Genomic DNA, 14885 nt, shown 5'->3' with positions numbered 1-14885 from the left:
CGTCGATAGCCATAACGATAAATATTATAATCAGATAACCGCAAAGTCAAAATAAAAACATTACTTGTAAAGTTGTGAGTGCAAAATTTACGTTTCATTTGGCAATAAAAATTTTTTCGGTACTAAAACGTAGTAGTTTGATATGTGGTTGGCTACCCCTCCTCTCCTTCCTGAAAAATATCCTCCAAAATTTCCCGAGATACTTCCAATGATTGAACCATTGGACGTTGGACATTAACTTCAGTCAAAAATTGACGAAGCGGATGATTACTAATTTCCACTTAATCCTCGCTGCTACTGTCTTTATCATCAAATCATCAATTTTCAAGTGGTGTAGTAAAAATATCAGCAGAAATCGTCTTCCAAAGGCGATATAATTTTATTAGCATTGAATCTGTAAATAAAAAAATCAAAAGTTAACTGTAAATCTATAAAAAAAACTACTTACAAATAAAATTTTATCAAAAACTTCTGTTCCCAATGCACCTCAAAATAATAAAAGAATCATTCATTTCATTTCATTTCATTTCAATAAATACCTGTAAGTAACAACTTACCTTTTGTGGGAACGCATGATGGTGAAAATTCACAAAACACGAAGATTGCATTTGATATTTTTTGTTTTATGGCATTCAATTGCTTTATAAATATCACTACATAGTATGAAAAAAGTCGCTTTCTGTGTCCCTGTGTCCCTATGTCCCTTTGTATGCTTAAATCTTTAAAACTTCGCAACAGATTTTGATGCGGTTTTTTTAATAGATAGACTGATTCAAGAGGAAGGTTTTAGTACATAATTTATTAGGTTTTAGACAAAGCGGACGAAGCCGCGGGCGGTAAGCTAGTAAATTTATAAAACACGAAGATTTTTAAAATTGTAACTAATGAACACAACAATATATTATTATACTCTTTGGAACACAATCATTAGATTAACTGTAGATAATGGTGTCTATTTTTACTTAAAATAATAAACATCTACCCTCACTTTAAAAAAATGTAGTTTATTATTTACACGAAATATATCTTATAGGGAACGGAAGATATGGGTTAAAGAGTTAAATAAATAAATAGCATAATTATATTTAAATTATTAATTTTTAACATTGTGTTCAGTAGTGTTAACATGTAAATTGATTTGATTTTTACGAAATCTCATAGATGGCGCTGTTACAAAATTAACATTATACAACTTACATTCTTTAAGCTATGTTTCTCTTCCCAAGTTACTTAAATGGCATAATTTTTATAGTGTCAATATAGATATTGTCAAACAACATTTATATATGCGTCATTTGATTATTAATTTCCAATAGTTAACGTGTAAATTGAATTGATTTTTATAACATTTAATAGATGGCGCTGTTTCTAATTTGTCTTTATACTACTAAATTCATTAAACTGTTTCTCTGCCCAAATTACGTAAATGACATAGTTTTTATTTTGTAAAGCTAGATAATAGCATGGCTTACTCGAAACCAACATTTAAACATGAGTCTTTAGATTGTACGCTGTCGTAATACACGGAATACGTAAGAAAAATAAAGGTTCACAGCTCCTCCCCCGTAGGTGATAGCTTGATAATATGTAGCCTATAGCCTCACCCGACCTGTTAGTAATATTCATGCAAAATTTGAAGTCAATCTATGCAGTACTTTCTGAGATTAGCAAGGAAATACATACAGACAAACAGACAAACAGACAAACAGACAAACAGACAAAAATTCTAAAAACTATGTTTTTGGCTTCTATATTGATTATAGATCATGGATTATGTATTCTTTTAAAAAAATATTCAATGTACAGTTTTGACTTTCCTACGATTTTATTATATGTAATAGATATAGATATAGATACCTATTACACTTCTGATGTTTTAAAATTTACAAAATTTTAATCTATTCATAGGTACAGTATTATTATTAACAATTTATAACAGTTTACAAATATGTACGCCAAAGCGAAAGATGATAGAAAATGTTTGTGTCAATCTTGTGTCAATAATTAACAAATTATATAGATACTAGCTTTCCGCCTGCGGCTTCGCCCGCGTTTCCAAAGAAAAACCCGAATAGTTCCCGTTCCCGTGGGATTTCCGGGATAAAACCTAGCCTATGTTACTCGTGGATAATGTAGCTTTCGAATGGTGAAAGAATTTTAAAAATCGGTCCAGTAGTTTATGAGCCTATTCGTTACAATCAAACAAACAAACAAAGTTTTCCTCTTTATAATATTAGTGTAGATTATTTTATAAGTACAAGCTCTATTGTGAATATTTTGATTATTGTGGATTAAAATAATGTTATATTCTCATAAATACTTTTATCCTGTCTTATTTTTACGTAATAAAAATGCTAAGTAATTTATAGTCCTTTCCACCTAAGATGATTTCTGTGACACATCGATTTTTGACACGTGTAGAGATGTCTTTACTGAAATCATATCAATTGTTTCCGATAATCGATAATATTTTATATGGAAATGAAATCGATTTGAATAATGTACCAAAATTAGTTTTTTCGGTATTTCGCCAACAATTAACTAAGGAAACTTAGCAAACAACAGCAACAAAAAGTCAACAATAACAATTAGTAACAATAACAGGATACCACGTAAAGTATCAATATAAAAATGCAACTTGTATAGAAGGCTGAGGCACTCGTACAGACGATTGACTCGATTGACAAACGATCACAAGATGGACGCCGATTATATGATTTTCCAACTCTATGATTTTTCAACGATCCATTTCATGTACACGAGTTGCGTAGGTATTATATTTTTGTGTTATTTTATTTTATTTTTCATTATATTAAACTAAACAATACTGTTTTTGATTTATAAGCTTAAAATGTTTCATTTTTATATTTTTGGTAATAATGCCGCCATAAAATAAAAATATTATGCACTAAAATTATTTTGGCGTTTTAAACATAAAATACGTAATTCGGAACACGATAAAGTGTCACAGGAATCATCATAGCTGAAAAGGACTATAAGTTAAAAGGGAGAGTAATAAAATGTCGCATTCTGACTCTACAAAAAAATAAACACAAAAAAAAATAGTTCAATCGACAAGTTTTTCTTTACAATACGGACACCGAAATAATATTACTATAATATTATTTCATGTAGATATATTTTTGTGGTATCTAAGAAACAATAACAACAATAAACTACTATCAAACTATCTCTAAATTAGCGGATAAACATTATAAATAATATCTAATATGATAAGATAATGTAAGCACGTATTGTTAAGGAAAATTATTATAACACATTCCAAGTAAGTATTATAAAATATTTCAAATAATTATTTTGAATAAACTTTAACACGAGTTTTTTAGTTATCTTTAATAGCTTCTTATATTGTTTTTAAATAGGTAAGTACCTAGTTAGTGATTAGAAATGTGCACTATATACATACATAATGTAAGTAAAACGTTTAATATGTATCTATTCAATTCGGTAGTACATTCAGAAAATTCGGTAACAAACAAGTACCTTATTTTGTTTCGTGCTAACAAAACATTTACTAATTGAAAAAGGATGGAACTAGAAATTTAATTATTTTAATAAATATTATATTCGAAGTGAGCTATCTATAATGTAACGACAGGTAATTAATTTTTTGTTTATTCATTACGGAGCCAATCGCCGAAAAGGCTTTTGATGGGCATTATACGCCAAAGAAAAACGCTGCAGTACGTGGCCAAGTTATGTATCTTTATTTTTATTTATATTTGTATATTATCTACTTAATGATTTTCAGTTCATTCGATCATTGAATACTTAACAAAAATAAAGCGGATAGGTAGTTTAAAGTAGAAATTTTAATATTAAGCAGATATATTTTAATTTTATATTATTGGCTATAACTCAAATGCTCAACAAATGCTCTTATAATTGGTCCATGACTAACATTAAAAACAGCTATGACCTTGCCCCCGACTTTAACTTTTAACCTACAATATTATAATAGGTATGTGGATGAGTAAAAACAATTTATGAGTTATGTGTACAGGCAAAGTCCAAAGTATAGATACAATAAGGATTCTGCATCGTCACGTAATAATTACCAACACCTAACAGCGAATATGCAATGTAACAATCACTTTTCGTAGTATATTCAACAATTATTGTACGTAAAGTTGTTTAATTCCTATCTTTAACTCGTTGATAAATTATTGTGTTTGTTAGATATCGTAATATGTCACACGCCAGTGTTGTTGTGAAGTGACAGTACAATGACGTTGAAAAAGGTTAATCCGGATTTGCAAAAGGAGAGAGCGACTTGCACCTTCAATGTTGAAGAGTTGACTAACATATTGGATACTGGCGTTGAATTCACAGCGGAAAGAAGGGCTCAAGGTGATTTATTTTGTTGTTTAATGGTTAGAAACGAAAGAAACAGAATAAAATGTTTCCTAACAACAATATTTATCGAAAATATTTCCTTGTAGATTATTCAAATTACGTAATGCATGAATGAATACACAAACAATGAATTAAAATTTGGCGCCTGTCGTATTTTATCAGCAAATAGGTGTATCAGCGCTTGATATTGTAAATTAATTTCGTTTAGCAAAAAGGTAAAAATTATAGCCATTTTATTTCAGAGGATCTGGTTTTTAGTGTAAAGGAACTTAAAGATGAAATCCCTGAAGAATTTATGAGCCACAAGCAAAAATATGAGAATGCTATACGTAAAGCCGTTATATTGGACAAAATCTTAAACAGCAGTAGTTCTATTGAAAAGTTTTACGAAAAAAGACATAAGTAAGTAACAATTGTCATCAATCACAATGCTTGTCCAGGCATTCAAGTTAGATGCCTCACTCTGATAAGCTGGTCTAAATATAATAGGCAGTGTTAGAGTCATTTCTAATTTGAAGTATTAAGAATTTCTAAACGCCTTCTAAAAATCTGCAAGTAGCTCAACCTTTGTCCTGTATAAAGTGCATAGATCTCGAGACGTAATCAACAATAATTAATCACTATTGTAAGTAATTATACTAGTTAATTAGAATTTATATGTATCAGAGATAAACTGCCCCAATAAACTTAGACTTTATTGACTTCTTTTACTTTGCCAACTCTTTTCACTTCATCTTTTCTTAAAGCCATAAAATACCCACTTCTCTATTCAGATCGGGCTTCCGAAGAACAATCGTAACAGCAATCTTTAAAGATGGCTCACCATTCATGTTACATTCCGCCATGTTCATTCCCACATTGCTGGGTCAAGCTGATGAGGAGCAAAAGAAACATTGGTACACGAGAGCGAAGAATATGGAAATTATCGGGACTTATGCGCAGGTATATAATTTTTTTTTACAAAAAAGGTCACCGACGCTCCTGGGAAGGAGGTACAATTACAGGTTCGAAAATGCAACTTAATGACAATAATTTCCTACGAAACAACAAAGAATAACGTTAAAAAAATAATAACGTTAATAAAAATACAATTAATTTGTTTGTAATGATTTCAGACGGAGCTTGGACACGGAACATTTATCCGTGGTCTGGAAACACAAGCTACATACGATGAGAAGACTGAAGAATTTATTTTACACAGCCCCACGCTGACTGCTTACAAATGGTGGCCTGGTGGTTGTAAGTGTTTTTGTTATTTTCGTGACATAACAAATCCCATATTTGGGCTGACTCTAAGACTAATTATAATCAGTTCTACCTTTTTAATTGAGAACATGCCATTAAAGCCGAATAGAGAATTAAAAATTCAAATTGTAACATATTGAGAAGTTGGCCTTAAGATTTCAAGTGATGCTTTGTATGATGAAAACTTGATAGTTCTTGATGATATTATATGTGAATAAATTCTTAATTACCATTTTTGTAGTGGGCCAAACATCAAATTATTGCATTGTAATGGCTCAGCTGAAGATTAAAGGAAAATCTTACGGCATGCAGCCATTTATAGTTCAAATAAGAGACGAGGAGACGCATATACCAATGCCAGGTGTAAAAGTCGGTGAAATTGGTGCAAAACTTGGATTTAATACTGTCAATAATGGATATCTTGGCTTTGATAATGTGAGGATACCGAGACGAAACATGCTGATGAAGAATTCGCAAGTTTTGAAGGTAAAATTTAATAAAAAAATAGAGGAATCTAACTGCTCAAAAAATAATATTTAAAGATAGTTTTTTTTTTCTGTTGAGTCGATACGAACTTTATTTTGATAATAATTTTTAAAGACATTAAATATAGTATACCTAGATACCTTAGGTACCGTACCTATTCCTTATCACTAACATTTCTGGGTTAATTTGCTCTCTCCGCTACACTAGCAGTCGTCGTTTTTGTAAAGTTTTTTTTAGAATCATTTTTTTAATTGCTACATGACAGTCTGATTATATTTCTACAGGATGGGACATTCAAATCAGCTCCCAACAGCAAGCTAGCTTACGGCACGATGGTGATGGTGCGCTGTACCATCGTCAACACGACTGCTGGATGTTTGTCTCGTGCTGTGACGATTGCTGTGAGGTATTCTGCGGTTAGACACCAGTCGCAGTTGAAGGCAAAGTGAGTATTATATTCATCCAGTGTAATATTTTGTGTTATGATTACTCTTACTCTTGGAATAATACCAATTTACCCACTATATTACTAACATAAGGTACCCAAACTTTTGATTTTATTAAATGATTTGATTTGTTTCCACGTGAACGACAAAGTTTCGTAACTTTTCATCTTAAATGGTTCCTAACAAAATGCCATTGGTAAAAAAATATCTGCAGTATCATAATCTGTGATCAATGTGTTTCAGTGAGCCAGAACCCCAAATCCTGGATTACGTGACGCAACAGCACAAGCTCTTCATTGGCATCGCCACCAGCTACGCGTATATCTTCTCTTCCTACTGGCTTTGGGACCATTACTCGAAATACATCCAAGAAATGGGTGATGGAAACTATGAGAGATTACCTGAGGTAAAACTTTCATTCAACTGAGTACAGTATTTTCTTATTTAGAGCTTTTACATTTTTGGTTTGGCCAGAATTCTTGTAATGCTCGACTAGCTAGCCTTCTTGATATAAAATTTGACATGGATAGTCACGCTATGAACTAACGCGATTTTTTTAAAACATACAATGGCATATCTTCAATTTAGTTTTTCGATATTTCGATTTCAATTTAATTTTCCTCTTCAGCTACACGCGCTTGCGTGTGTCATGAAGGTGATCAGCTCATCCGACTGCACAGCACTAATTGAGAAGTGCCGATTATCCTGCGGAGGACATGGCTTCATGCTGTCTTCCAACCTGCCTCAAATCTATGGCCTCTCCACCGCCACCTGCACGTATGAGGGCGAAAATACCGTGCTGCTGCTGCAGACTGCAAGGTCAGTGACGAATAGCGAAGTAGGTAACATATAGAATTTAAATTTAATTCGACGCACTGATAACATAGCTACTCCAATATCGAACATTCAAAATATTAAAACTTTGATTACTTACTTACCTAACAACAAGTAAAGTATTGGGTTATATCTGAACTGATTTGAGTATTTTTGTTGTTTTGTATGCCTTATCATCAGTTTTGTATGACCAGTAGTAATTTAGAAAATTGCCGGAATTTCACAAAATTATCTGAGGCTAAAATTCAAACAATGTTTTTGTACTATTTGAACGCAGGTCGTTGGTAAAAGCTTGGAATGATACGTCAAAGGGCGGCACTTTGAGACCAACGATGGCATATCTTGCGGACCGCTCGCCAGCTGCTCAGTGGGACAGCTCTCTAGATGGAATTATTAAAGCTTTCCAGAAAGTTTCTGTTGGGTGAGTAAAAAAATAAAACAAATAATTACGATCACGTAAATATGAACAAAATATTGAACAAAATATAGGAATCAGATTGATAATAAAGACAATCAAAGGGTGAGTTGAATAGAAAAAAGAGAGCATTTAGATTGTAGAAAAAAAATATATAAGATTGGTAAGGAATTTTTAATTCAAAATGAATGTACATCGAAGTATAAAATGAAAAATCTGAAAAACAAAATTGAATTAATGAATTTGAAATTATTTTATACAGAAAACTGTCATCAAGTGTGTCGAGTCTAGCGCAGTATGCTGCCAGTGGTTTGGCTCCTGAAGACGCTTGGAACAAAGCCTCCGTCCAGCTTATCGCTGCTGCTGAGGTAGGCTGCTGCAATTTGTGATAATAATGGAGTCGATATCTGAATAAAATTTGTAAGAGAAAATGATATAGTTTTTCAGTTTGTATTAAGTAGTTTTATTCAGAGATGGTAGTGGAAAGAGGTCTCTAGAGAACTTATTAAAAACATTGAGTCCTGCATTTAGGATGAATTGCAAATAACCTAAAATTATGGGATACAATATGAACCATGAATAAGTAGACGAAATGAGATTGAATGGAATTATCTAGTCGTTCTTTACTTCTCCTCCTTTTCCTGTCTGACACTTGGCAATAATGATTATTGCCAAGTATCACAGGCTTTCAATTAGGTACTCTTATTTAGTTTCATATTATTTCGTTTGTATAAATGTTTAATTTTTTATATTTCTTTTCCACAGGCATTCGGTCGAGCAGTAGTTCTATCCGTGTTTAAGAGTGAAGTAGAGAAGTACGCTCAAACAGCGTCACAGGGACTCAGGAGTGTACTCTTCGATTTGGTCGAGTTATACTTCACCCACATGGTTCTGGACAAAATGGGAGATTTGCTATTGGTAATTTACATTAGTGTTTAATCAAGTTATAATTTTTATTGTTACTATAAAGATTGTTTAAATACACTTTTATCTACCTAGAGGTAGAAAGAATTTGAATCAAGTCTCTGTAAAATAGTAAAAAAAGGACGAAAGAAATGAATAGTTAAAGCTTTTAGGATACCTTGTATATATAATATACCTTGAAGGATTTTAATAATAGTCAGAAACTTAGTAAATATATGTAATTGTAATGTATACTATATCATTTTATCTATTTTAGTACACAAAATTGACGGGGAAAGATGTTAGGATTTTACAAAAGAAATACGAGGACCTATTAGAGAAAATACGACCTAATGCCGTTGGTTTAGTGGACGCTTTCGACTACAGGGATGAGGTGAGCCACTTTTTAACTTGATAATTTACACAATACGATAGAGAATAAATAATTCAAAACTTATTTAGAGAAAAAATATTTGCATCCTTAGATAGGTACAAAAATGTTAAAATTAAAATTCTCTTAAAATATCCAAGACAATAAAAAAATGCCAACAATAATATTATGCACCTACTTCTAAATTAAAGAAAAGCAAATTACTTATCATTTACAATAAGGCTGGTTGCACAGCTTGACCGACCGTCAGTGCGTACCGTCGCGGTCGGTCCTGACGATACGCATCAACAATTGTATGACTATGACACTAATGTGCATGACAATACGCGTGCGTATGGTCGGTCTAGCTATGAACGGTTTTATAAATTTCCATACATACGACAAGCGCGACTGACGTACGCACTGATGGTCGGTCAAGCTCTGCAACCAGCCTAATAATCCTTTTTGCAGGTGCTAAATTCAACTCTAGGAGCATATGACGGCATGGCATACGAGCGTCTGATGGCCGAAGCTGCCAAGAGCCCGCTCAATACAGAGCCTGTTAATGACACCTTCCACAAATATTTGAAACCCCTTATGAAAGGAAAATTGTAAAGAATATGTTGAAACAAATTGTTATTATTATAATAAAAAGCGGCTAAAGGCAAAGAAGACAATTAAACTAAACAAGTTTATTCTTTTACGAAGTAATCACATAATTGTATACGTATGTATGTAATGATTACTTTTACATGCAGCTTTTACGAAGAATTTATACCAAGAATGATAATCATACATACTAAGCTAGAGAAACTCCCAATGAAAATTTAATTTATAATGTACTAGCGGTCCGCCCCGGCTTCGCCCGTGGTACATATTAACGTTTTCTCTACATAAGAACCATCCTCGTACTTCAAGGAATATAATAAAAAAAGAATTATCGAAATCGGTTCAGCCGTTCTCGAGTTATGGAATTACAACGAAAAGTGGCATTGATTTTTATATATTAGATTATTTTAAAGACAATGGTTGTTTACATATCAATTTACGAATTTATGTAAAGTTCATAAAATCATGAATGCTAAGCTATAATATGTATGTATGTAGAGTATTAACTCTAGGATTGAACTTATATGTTATTCCCAAGTTATTCCATACTCGTATTGTCATTTTTATACGTATTGTTATTATGTATATTTATTTAGTCATAATTTATATTACTTATAAAGTACTTTACAACTTATAATATTTTAAAAATTTGTACTCTATAATGGTAATATTATGCACAATGAATTGGAAAGGGTAAACAGAAGTCAAATTTGGACTATTTTTTTAATTAAATTGTGAACGAAAATGTTCTTTTGTTTTATTTAAAAACCTTTTAAGCTATTGCATAGACCGTAGCTTCTATCGCGGGCCTTGATTTTTTTATAATGTTTTCTTGGTAATTGTTCCCGCTTTAGGCTTGGGAACTGGAATTTCTTTAGGGAAACTCAATATTCCTTTTAAAAACAATTTATTTTCGAGACCGACACACCTTTGTACAAAGATTTTTAGATAAGTGTAAAAATTACATTCTACCCGATAATAACTAATAAATAAAAAATGACAATCTATGTTGTTGAAGCGCATGATTGCTATAATAAGTTTAACAGGCGTAGACATAATCCTCCCCCCGGTGAAAAGCGTAGGTTTTCAAGCTTGAAGGTCTTCAGAAGTGGGCAGAGGACACAGTCGAACCAAAGGTCTTCGAACGCAACCTCTTGTAGTTTCGACGTCCGCAACTCGACAAACGCCATCTGTTCCATGGAATAATCGAAAGATACGTCCCATGCGTCAACAAAGTGGTGGAGAATTATCCTCTTGAAGCAGTACGAGGTCTCCGACGTTTATTTTTGATTTGTCAATCTTCCATTTCGTTCGTAGTTGCATTTTTGAGATATACTCCTTCTGCCATCTCTTCCAGAAGTGTTGGCGGATTTGTTCAAGTCTGCCATATCTATCTAGGGAGCTCTCTTTAGCGTCATCCAATGAAGGAGCCGGTAGTGCATTCAATGGTCTTCCAATTAAAAAGTGCCCTGGGGACAAGGATAGGAAGTCATTCGGGGAAGATGACATGGGACATAGAGGACGGCTATTGAGAATAGCCTCTACTTGAGCAAACAATGTCGAAAGTTCTTCAAATGTAAGATGGGTATTGCCCATGACTCGCTTTATATGATGTTTAGCGGACTTAACCCCGGCCTCCCATATTCCACCAAAGTGAGGAGCGTAAGCGGGGATAAAAGAAAATTTTATTCCCTCCTGAGCAGCAAACTCAGACAGAGGTTCTTGATTAGCCTTTAGAAAACTATTTAATTCTTTCGCGGCAGCAACAAAATTTTTACCGTTGTCGGAAAATATTTCGGTTGGCTTTCCACGGCGTGCCACAAATCTGCGAAGTGTCATAATATAAGCGTCTTTTGTCAAATCAGATACGACCTCTAAGTGAATGCATTTGAAGCGCAAACACACAAACAGACATAAGTAGCACTTAACTACTCTAGCACCGCGTCCTTTACGATTTAGAATGAAGAAAGGGCCCGCATAGTCCACTCCAACAGACTTGAAGGGAAAGTCAACGTTGACGCGATTTGCAGGTAAGTCAGCCATTTTTGGATTATAGGTCTGACCACGAAGACGTGTGCAGCTAACGCAGTTTTTGACAACGCGCCTAGCTAGTTTTCTGCCATTGGTAGGCCAAACAGACTCGCGGATAATCGACAACAGAAGTTGCGGTCCTGCATACAGAGATCGAACGTGTTCGCGTTCAAATAGAAGCTTCGTCACATGATGAGTTGAATTTAGAAGAATGGGATGCTTCTTTTCAAATTTATATTCAGATGAACTGAGCCTGCCACCGACTCTTATAAGATTCGCCTGATGATCAAAAATGGAGATAATGATAAAATATTTGACCTTGGGCTTAAAGGTTTACTATTTGATAACTTATCAAATTCAGAAGTAAAAGTTTGTTTTTGAGACAGCATGCAAATAAAATTAAAATAATTATTTAATTCGTCAATTGATAAAATGCCGGTGAGTTTATTGTTTTTATTTTGTTTTTTAGAGTTGTGTAAAAATCGTAAAATGTAACTAAAAGTTCTTTGAAGTTTTGTAAATTTAGAATATTTTTAAAATCAAAATTAATTTCAGATTCGACGGCTGTATGGACATTGATTAATGCAAAATCTTTGGTTGAATAATGCACGGGCTCAAAAGACCTAAAGGATCGAAGATTCGAAATGAACTTGAGAGGATAAGTCTCTTTGTGATTTTGTCACTAAGAAGTGGAATTTCGATAGGAAAACTAAAGGCATCCTTCGATGGATCCCAACAAAGTCCGAGAGTGCTCGACGACTCACTGATTGTCAAATGTTCTGTATTAATTTCGTGTAAATTTTGAAACAAGTTTTTTGAATTAGTTTTATACTTTCGTAGAGGAAAACAAGCTGAATTTAGAGCGTTTGAAACTGAATTTTGAATGTATTTAAGTTGATCTTCATCATCACAACCGGTGATTAGATCATCGACATAAAAGTCGTGCTGAATGATATTTTTAATTATTTCGTCCCCACATTCCTGTCCAACCTGCCAAAGACATCTCGTGCTCAAGTAACTGGCACTTGCGGTACCGTAAGTGACAGTACTCAGTCGCAGAGTTTTGATAGGCTGAGACTCATCTTCTCTCCATAATATGAGCTGCAAATTTTGATCTGAACTCTCAATTTGAACCTGACGGTACATTTTGGCGATGTCACCTGTCAAAATGAATTTATGTTGCCGAGCTCTCACTAAAATGGAGAAAAGAGAGTCTTGAATATTTGGGCCTACCATGAGGATGCCATTGACAGAGGAGCCAGAGGTTGTGGGGGCTGAGCCATCGAACACTACTCGGAGTTTGGTAGATTCACTATTTTCCTTTATGACAGCATGGTGACACAAAAAATATGATGGATTTGGAATAAGAGTAGGTGATTCAGATAGATGGCCCATATCAGCGTATTCACGAATGAATTCAACGTATTTCGATTCTAGTTCTTTATTTCGTCTAAATCTTTGCTCAAGATTTAGGAATCGTTTTTTAGCTTGAGAGTATGAATCGCCGAGGCAGTCAGGTGAGTCCTTTAGGGGTAACTTCACACAGAATCTGCCACTTTCTAAGCGAGTAGTGGTATTTAGAAAGTATTTTTCGCATGCAATGTCATTTTGACTTCGAACAGTTTTTTGGGGTAGCTCTTCAAGCTCCCAGAATTTTGTGAGCATTTTGTGAATTTCGTTAGATGTAGGGTTTGCAATTCTGGAATGATTGCAATGAATAGTTTCTTTACTAAAATAATTGTTGATTGGGCCAGCTATTATCCAGCCGAATTTAGAATTTTGCAATTTAGGATTATTAGGACCTAAAGAAAGCTGTTCGCTGTTTAGAATGTCCCAGAAGATGTCTGCTCCAATTAAAACTTCAATCGGAGCTGGCTTGTAGAACTCAGGGTCCGCCAAAGTAAGAGAATTAGGTATTTTGAGAGCTTGAATATCAACTGGGGTCTTAGGTAAGCGGCCCGTCAATTCGTTGAGAACAAGACATGAAAGAGTAACGCTGTAGTTGCTATTTAGAGATTTTATTTGAGTGAGACAGCTTTCGTACACTGTATTAGAAGAATTATTGCCAATCCCAATGACATTTAATGCCTGCATTGGGCAAGTTCTTAGTGACATTCTTCGTTGCAGGGATTTAGTGATAAATGAAGACTGGCTGCCACAATCCAAGAGAGCGCGAACCTTTTCTACCTGCTTATTAATAGGATTAAAAACTTCTATCAATGCTGTAGATAGGAGAACATGCTTGGACATTTGTCTAGAAAAGGCTGCTACAGATTCGTTTGGTTCAACTTGCTCATCTGTGCTTAAGTTGGCAGTGACGTCATCATTAGAACTATGGAGGAGAGTGTTGTGTTTTTGCTGGCATTGTCGACATGAACCCATGCGGCAGTCACTGACAGGGTGCCCTTGTCTGAGGCAATTTCGACATAATTTATATTTATTTACATACGACAGCCTATCTTGTATGTTTTTTGACTTAAATGTAGGACAGTCATAAATTCTGTGATTTCCGTTACAAATTATGCAAAGATAAACATTTTGATTAGATGTAGTAAATGAATTAGTATTTTTATTTTTATCAGATTTATTATGTTTTTGTGAATTTAGTTGTGAGGGACGTGGCGTGAATTGTAATTTGGAATTATTTTGTGATTCATTATAAGTGCCAACCTTATTACGATTTAAAGATTCTAACACATCTGCACGGTTGATTAAAAATCTTTGAAATTGTTGTAAAGTTGGAATGTCATCAATAGTATTTCGATACTCTTCCCATTTAACAAGAGTACATTTATCCAATTTAGAAGACAAAATAAATATTATAAGTACATCCCAATAGTCAGTAGGCTGACCCAGGCTAGACAAGGCGCGAAGATTTTTTGTAACATGATCGACTAAAAAACGTAGTGACTTGTCGGACTCACGAGTTAAAGATTGAATATTAAGTAAAGAATCTAAGTGATGATCAACAAGAAGTCTTTGTTATTATACCTGTCGCAAAGTAGCGTCCAGGCTGCCTGGTAGTTTGCTGTTGACACTTCGAGATTAGAGACAATCCGCGCCGCATCACCCTCAAGGTAAGAAAGTAAATAATGAAATTTATGTATATCAGTAATATTTTTGTTTTTATGAACCAAATTTGAAAATGTGTCGCGGAACTCTAGCCAAC

General features: G+C 33.8%; 3 protein-coding genes across 3 annotated transcripts; 1 reads left to right on the top strand and 2 right to left on the bottom strand.

Annotated features, from left to right (window-relative positions):
- Positions 1-4192: 4192 nt before the first annotated feature.
- LOC123694548 (probable peroxisomal acyl-coenzyme A oxidase 1) lies at positions 4193-9915 on the top strand. Its single transcript, XM_045640013.1, has 13 exons — positions 4193-4371; positions 4620-4779; positions 5151-5319; positions 5493-5616; positions 5864-6108; positions 6393-6553; positions 6798-6960; positions 7183-7373; positions 7666-7809; positions 8066-8171; positions 8569-8721; positions 8984-9100; positions 9548-9915. Exons 1-13 carry the CDS (start codon positions 4248-4250, stop codon positions 9689-9691), a joined length of 2001 nt encoding a protein of 666 aa, XP_045495969.1. The 5' UTR covers positions 4193-4247; the 3' UTR covers positions 9692-9915.
- Positions 9916-10529: 614 nt separating this feature from the next.
- Positions 10530-13288, bottom strand: LOC123694684. The gene has a single exon (XM_045640184.1). It carries the CDS (start codon positions 11726-11728, stop codon positions 10913-10915), a length of 816 nt encoding a protein of 271 aa, XP_045496140.1. The 5' UTR covers positions 11729-13288; the 3' UTR covers positions 10530-10912.
- On the bottom strand, positions 12296-14098 carry LOC123705961. The gene has a single exon (XM_045655087.1). It carries the CDS (start codon positions 14096-14098, stop codon positions 12296-12298), a length of 1803 nt encoding a protein of 600 aa, XP_045511043.1.
- Between the last annotated feature and the right edge of the window lie 787 nt (positions 14099-14885).

The sequence above is a fragment of the Colias croceus genome, chromosome 1 (assembly GCF_905220415.1).
Source record: "Colias croceus chromosome 1, ilColCroc2.1".
Taxonomy (NCBI): Eukaryota; Metazoa; Arthropoda; class Insecta; order Lepidoptera; family Pieridae; genus Colias; species Colias croceus.
Note: the sequence above shows the minus strand (reverse complement) of the source record. Positions and strands in the feature narration are given on the sequence as shown.

Bases quoted from the DNA above. Each gene is read 5' to 3' on its own strand.
- LOC123705961 (XM_045655087.1), bottom strand. From the start codon at position 14,098: ATGGGTTCATGTCGACAATGCCAGCAAAAACACAACACTCTCCTCCAT.
- LOC123694548 (XM_045640013.1), top strand. From the start codon at position 4,248: ATGACGTTGAAAAAGGTTAATCCGGATTTGCAAAAGGAGAGAGCGACT. The intron at 4,780-5,150 runs GTAAGTAACAAT...TTCTCTATTCAG, and splicing joins TTTTACGAAAAAAGACATAA to ATCGGGCTTCCGAAGAACAA. The intron at 6,961-7,182 runs GTAAAACTTTCA...TTTCCTCTTCAG, and splicing joins ACTATGAGAGATTACCTGAG to CTACACGCGCTTGCGTGTGT.
- LOC123694684 (XM_045640184.1), bottom strand. From the start codon at position 11,728: ATGGCTGACTTACCTGCAAATCGCGTCAACGTTGACTTTCCCTTCAAG.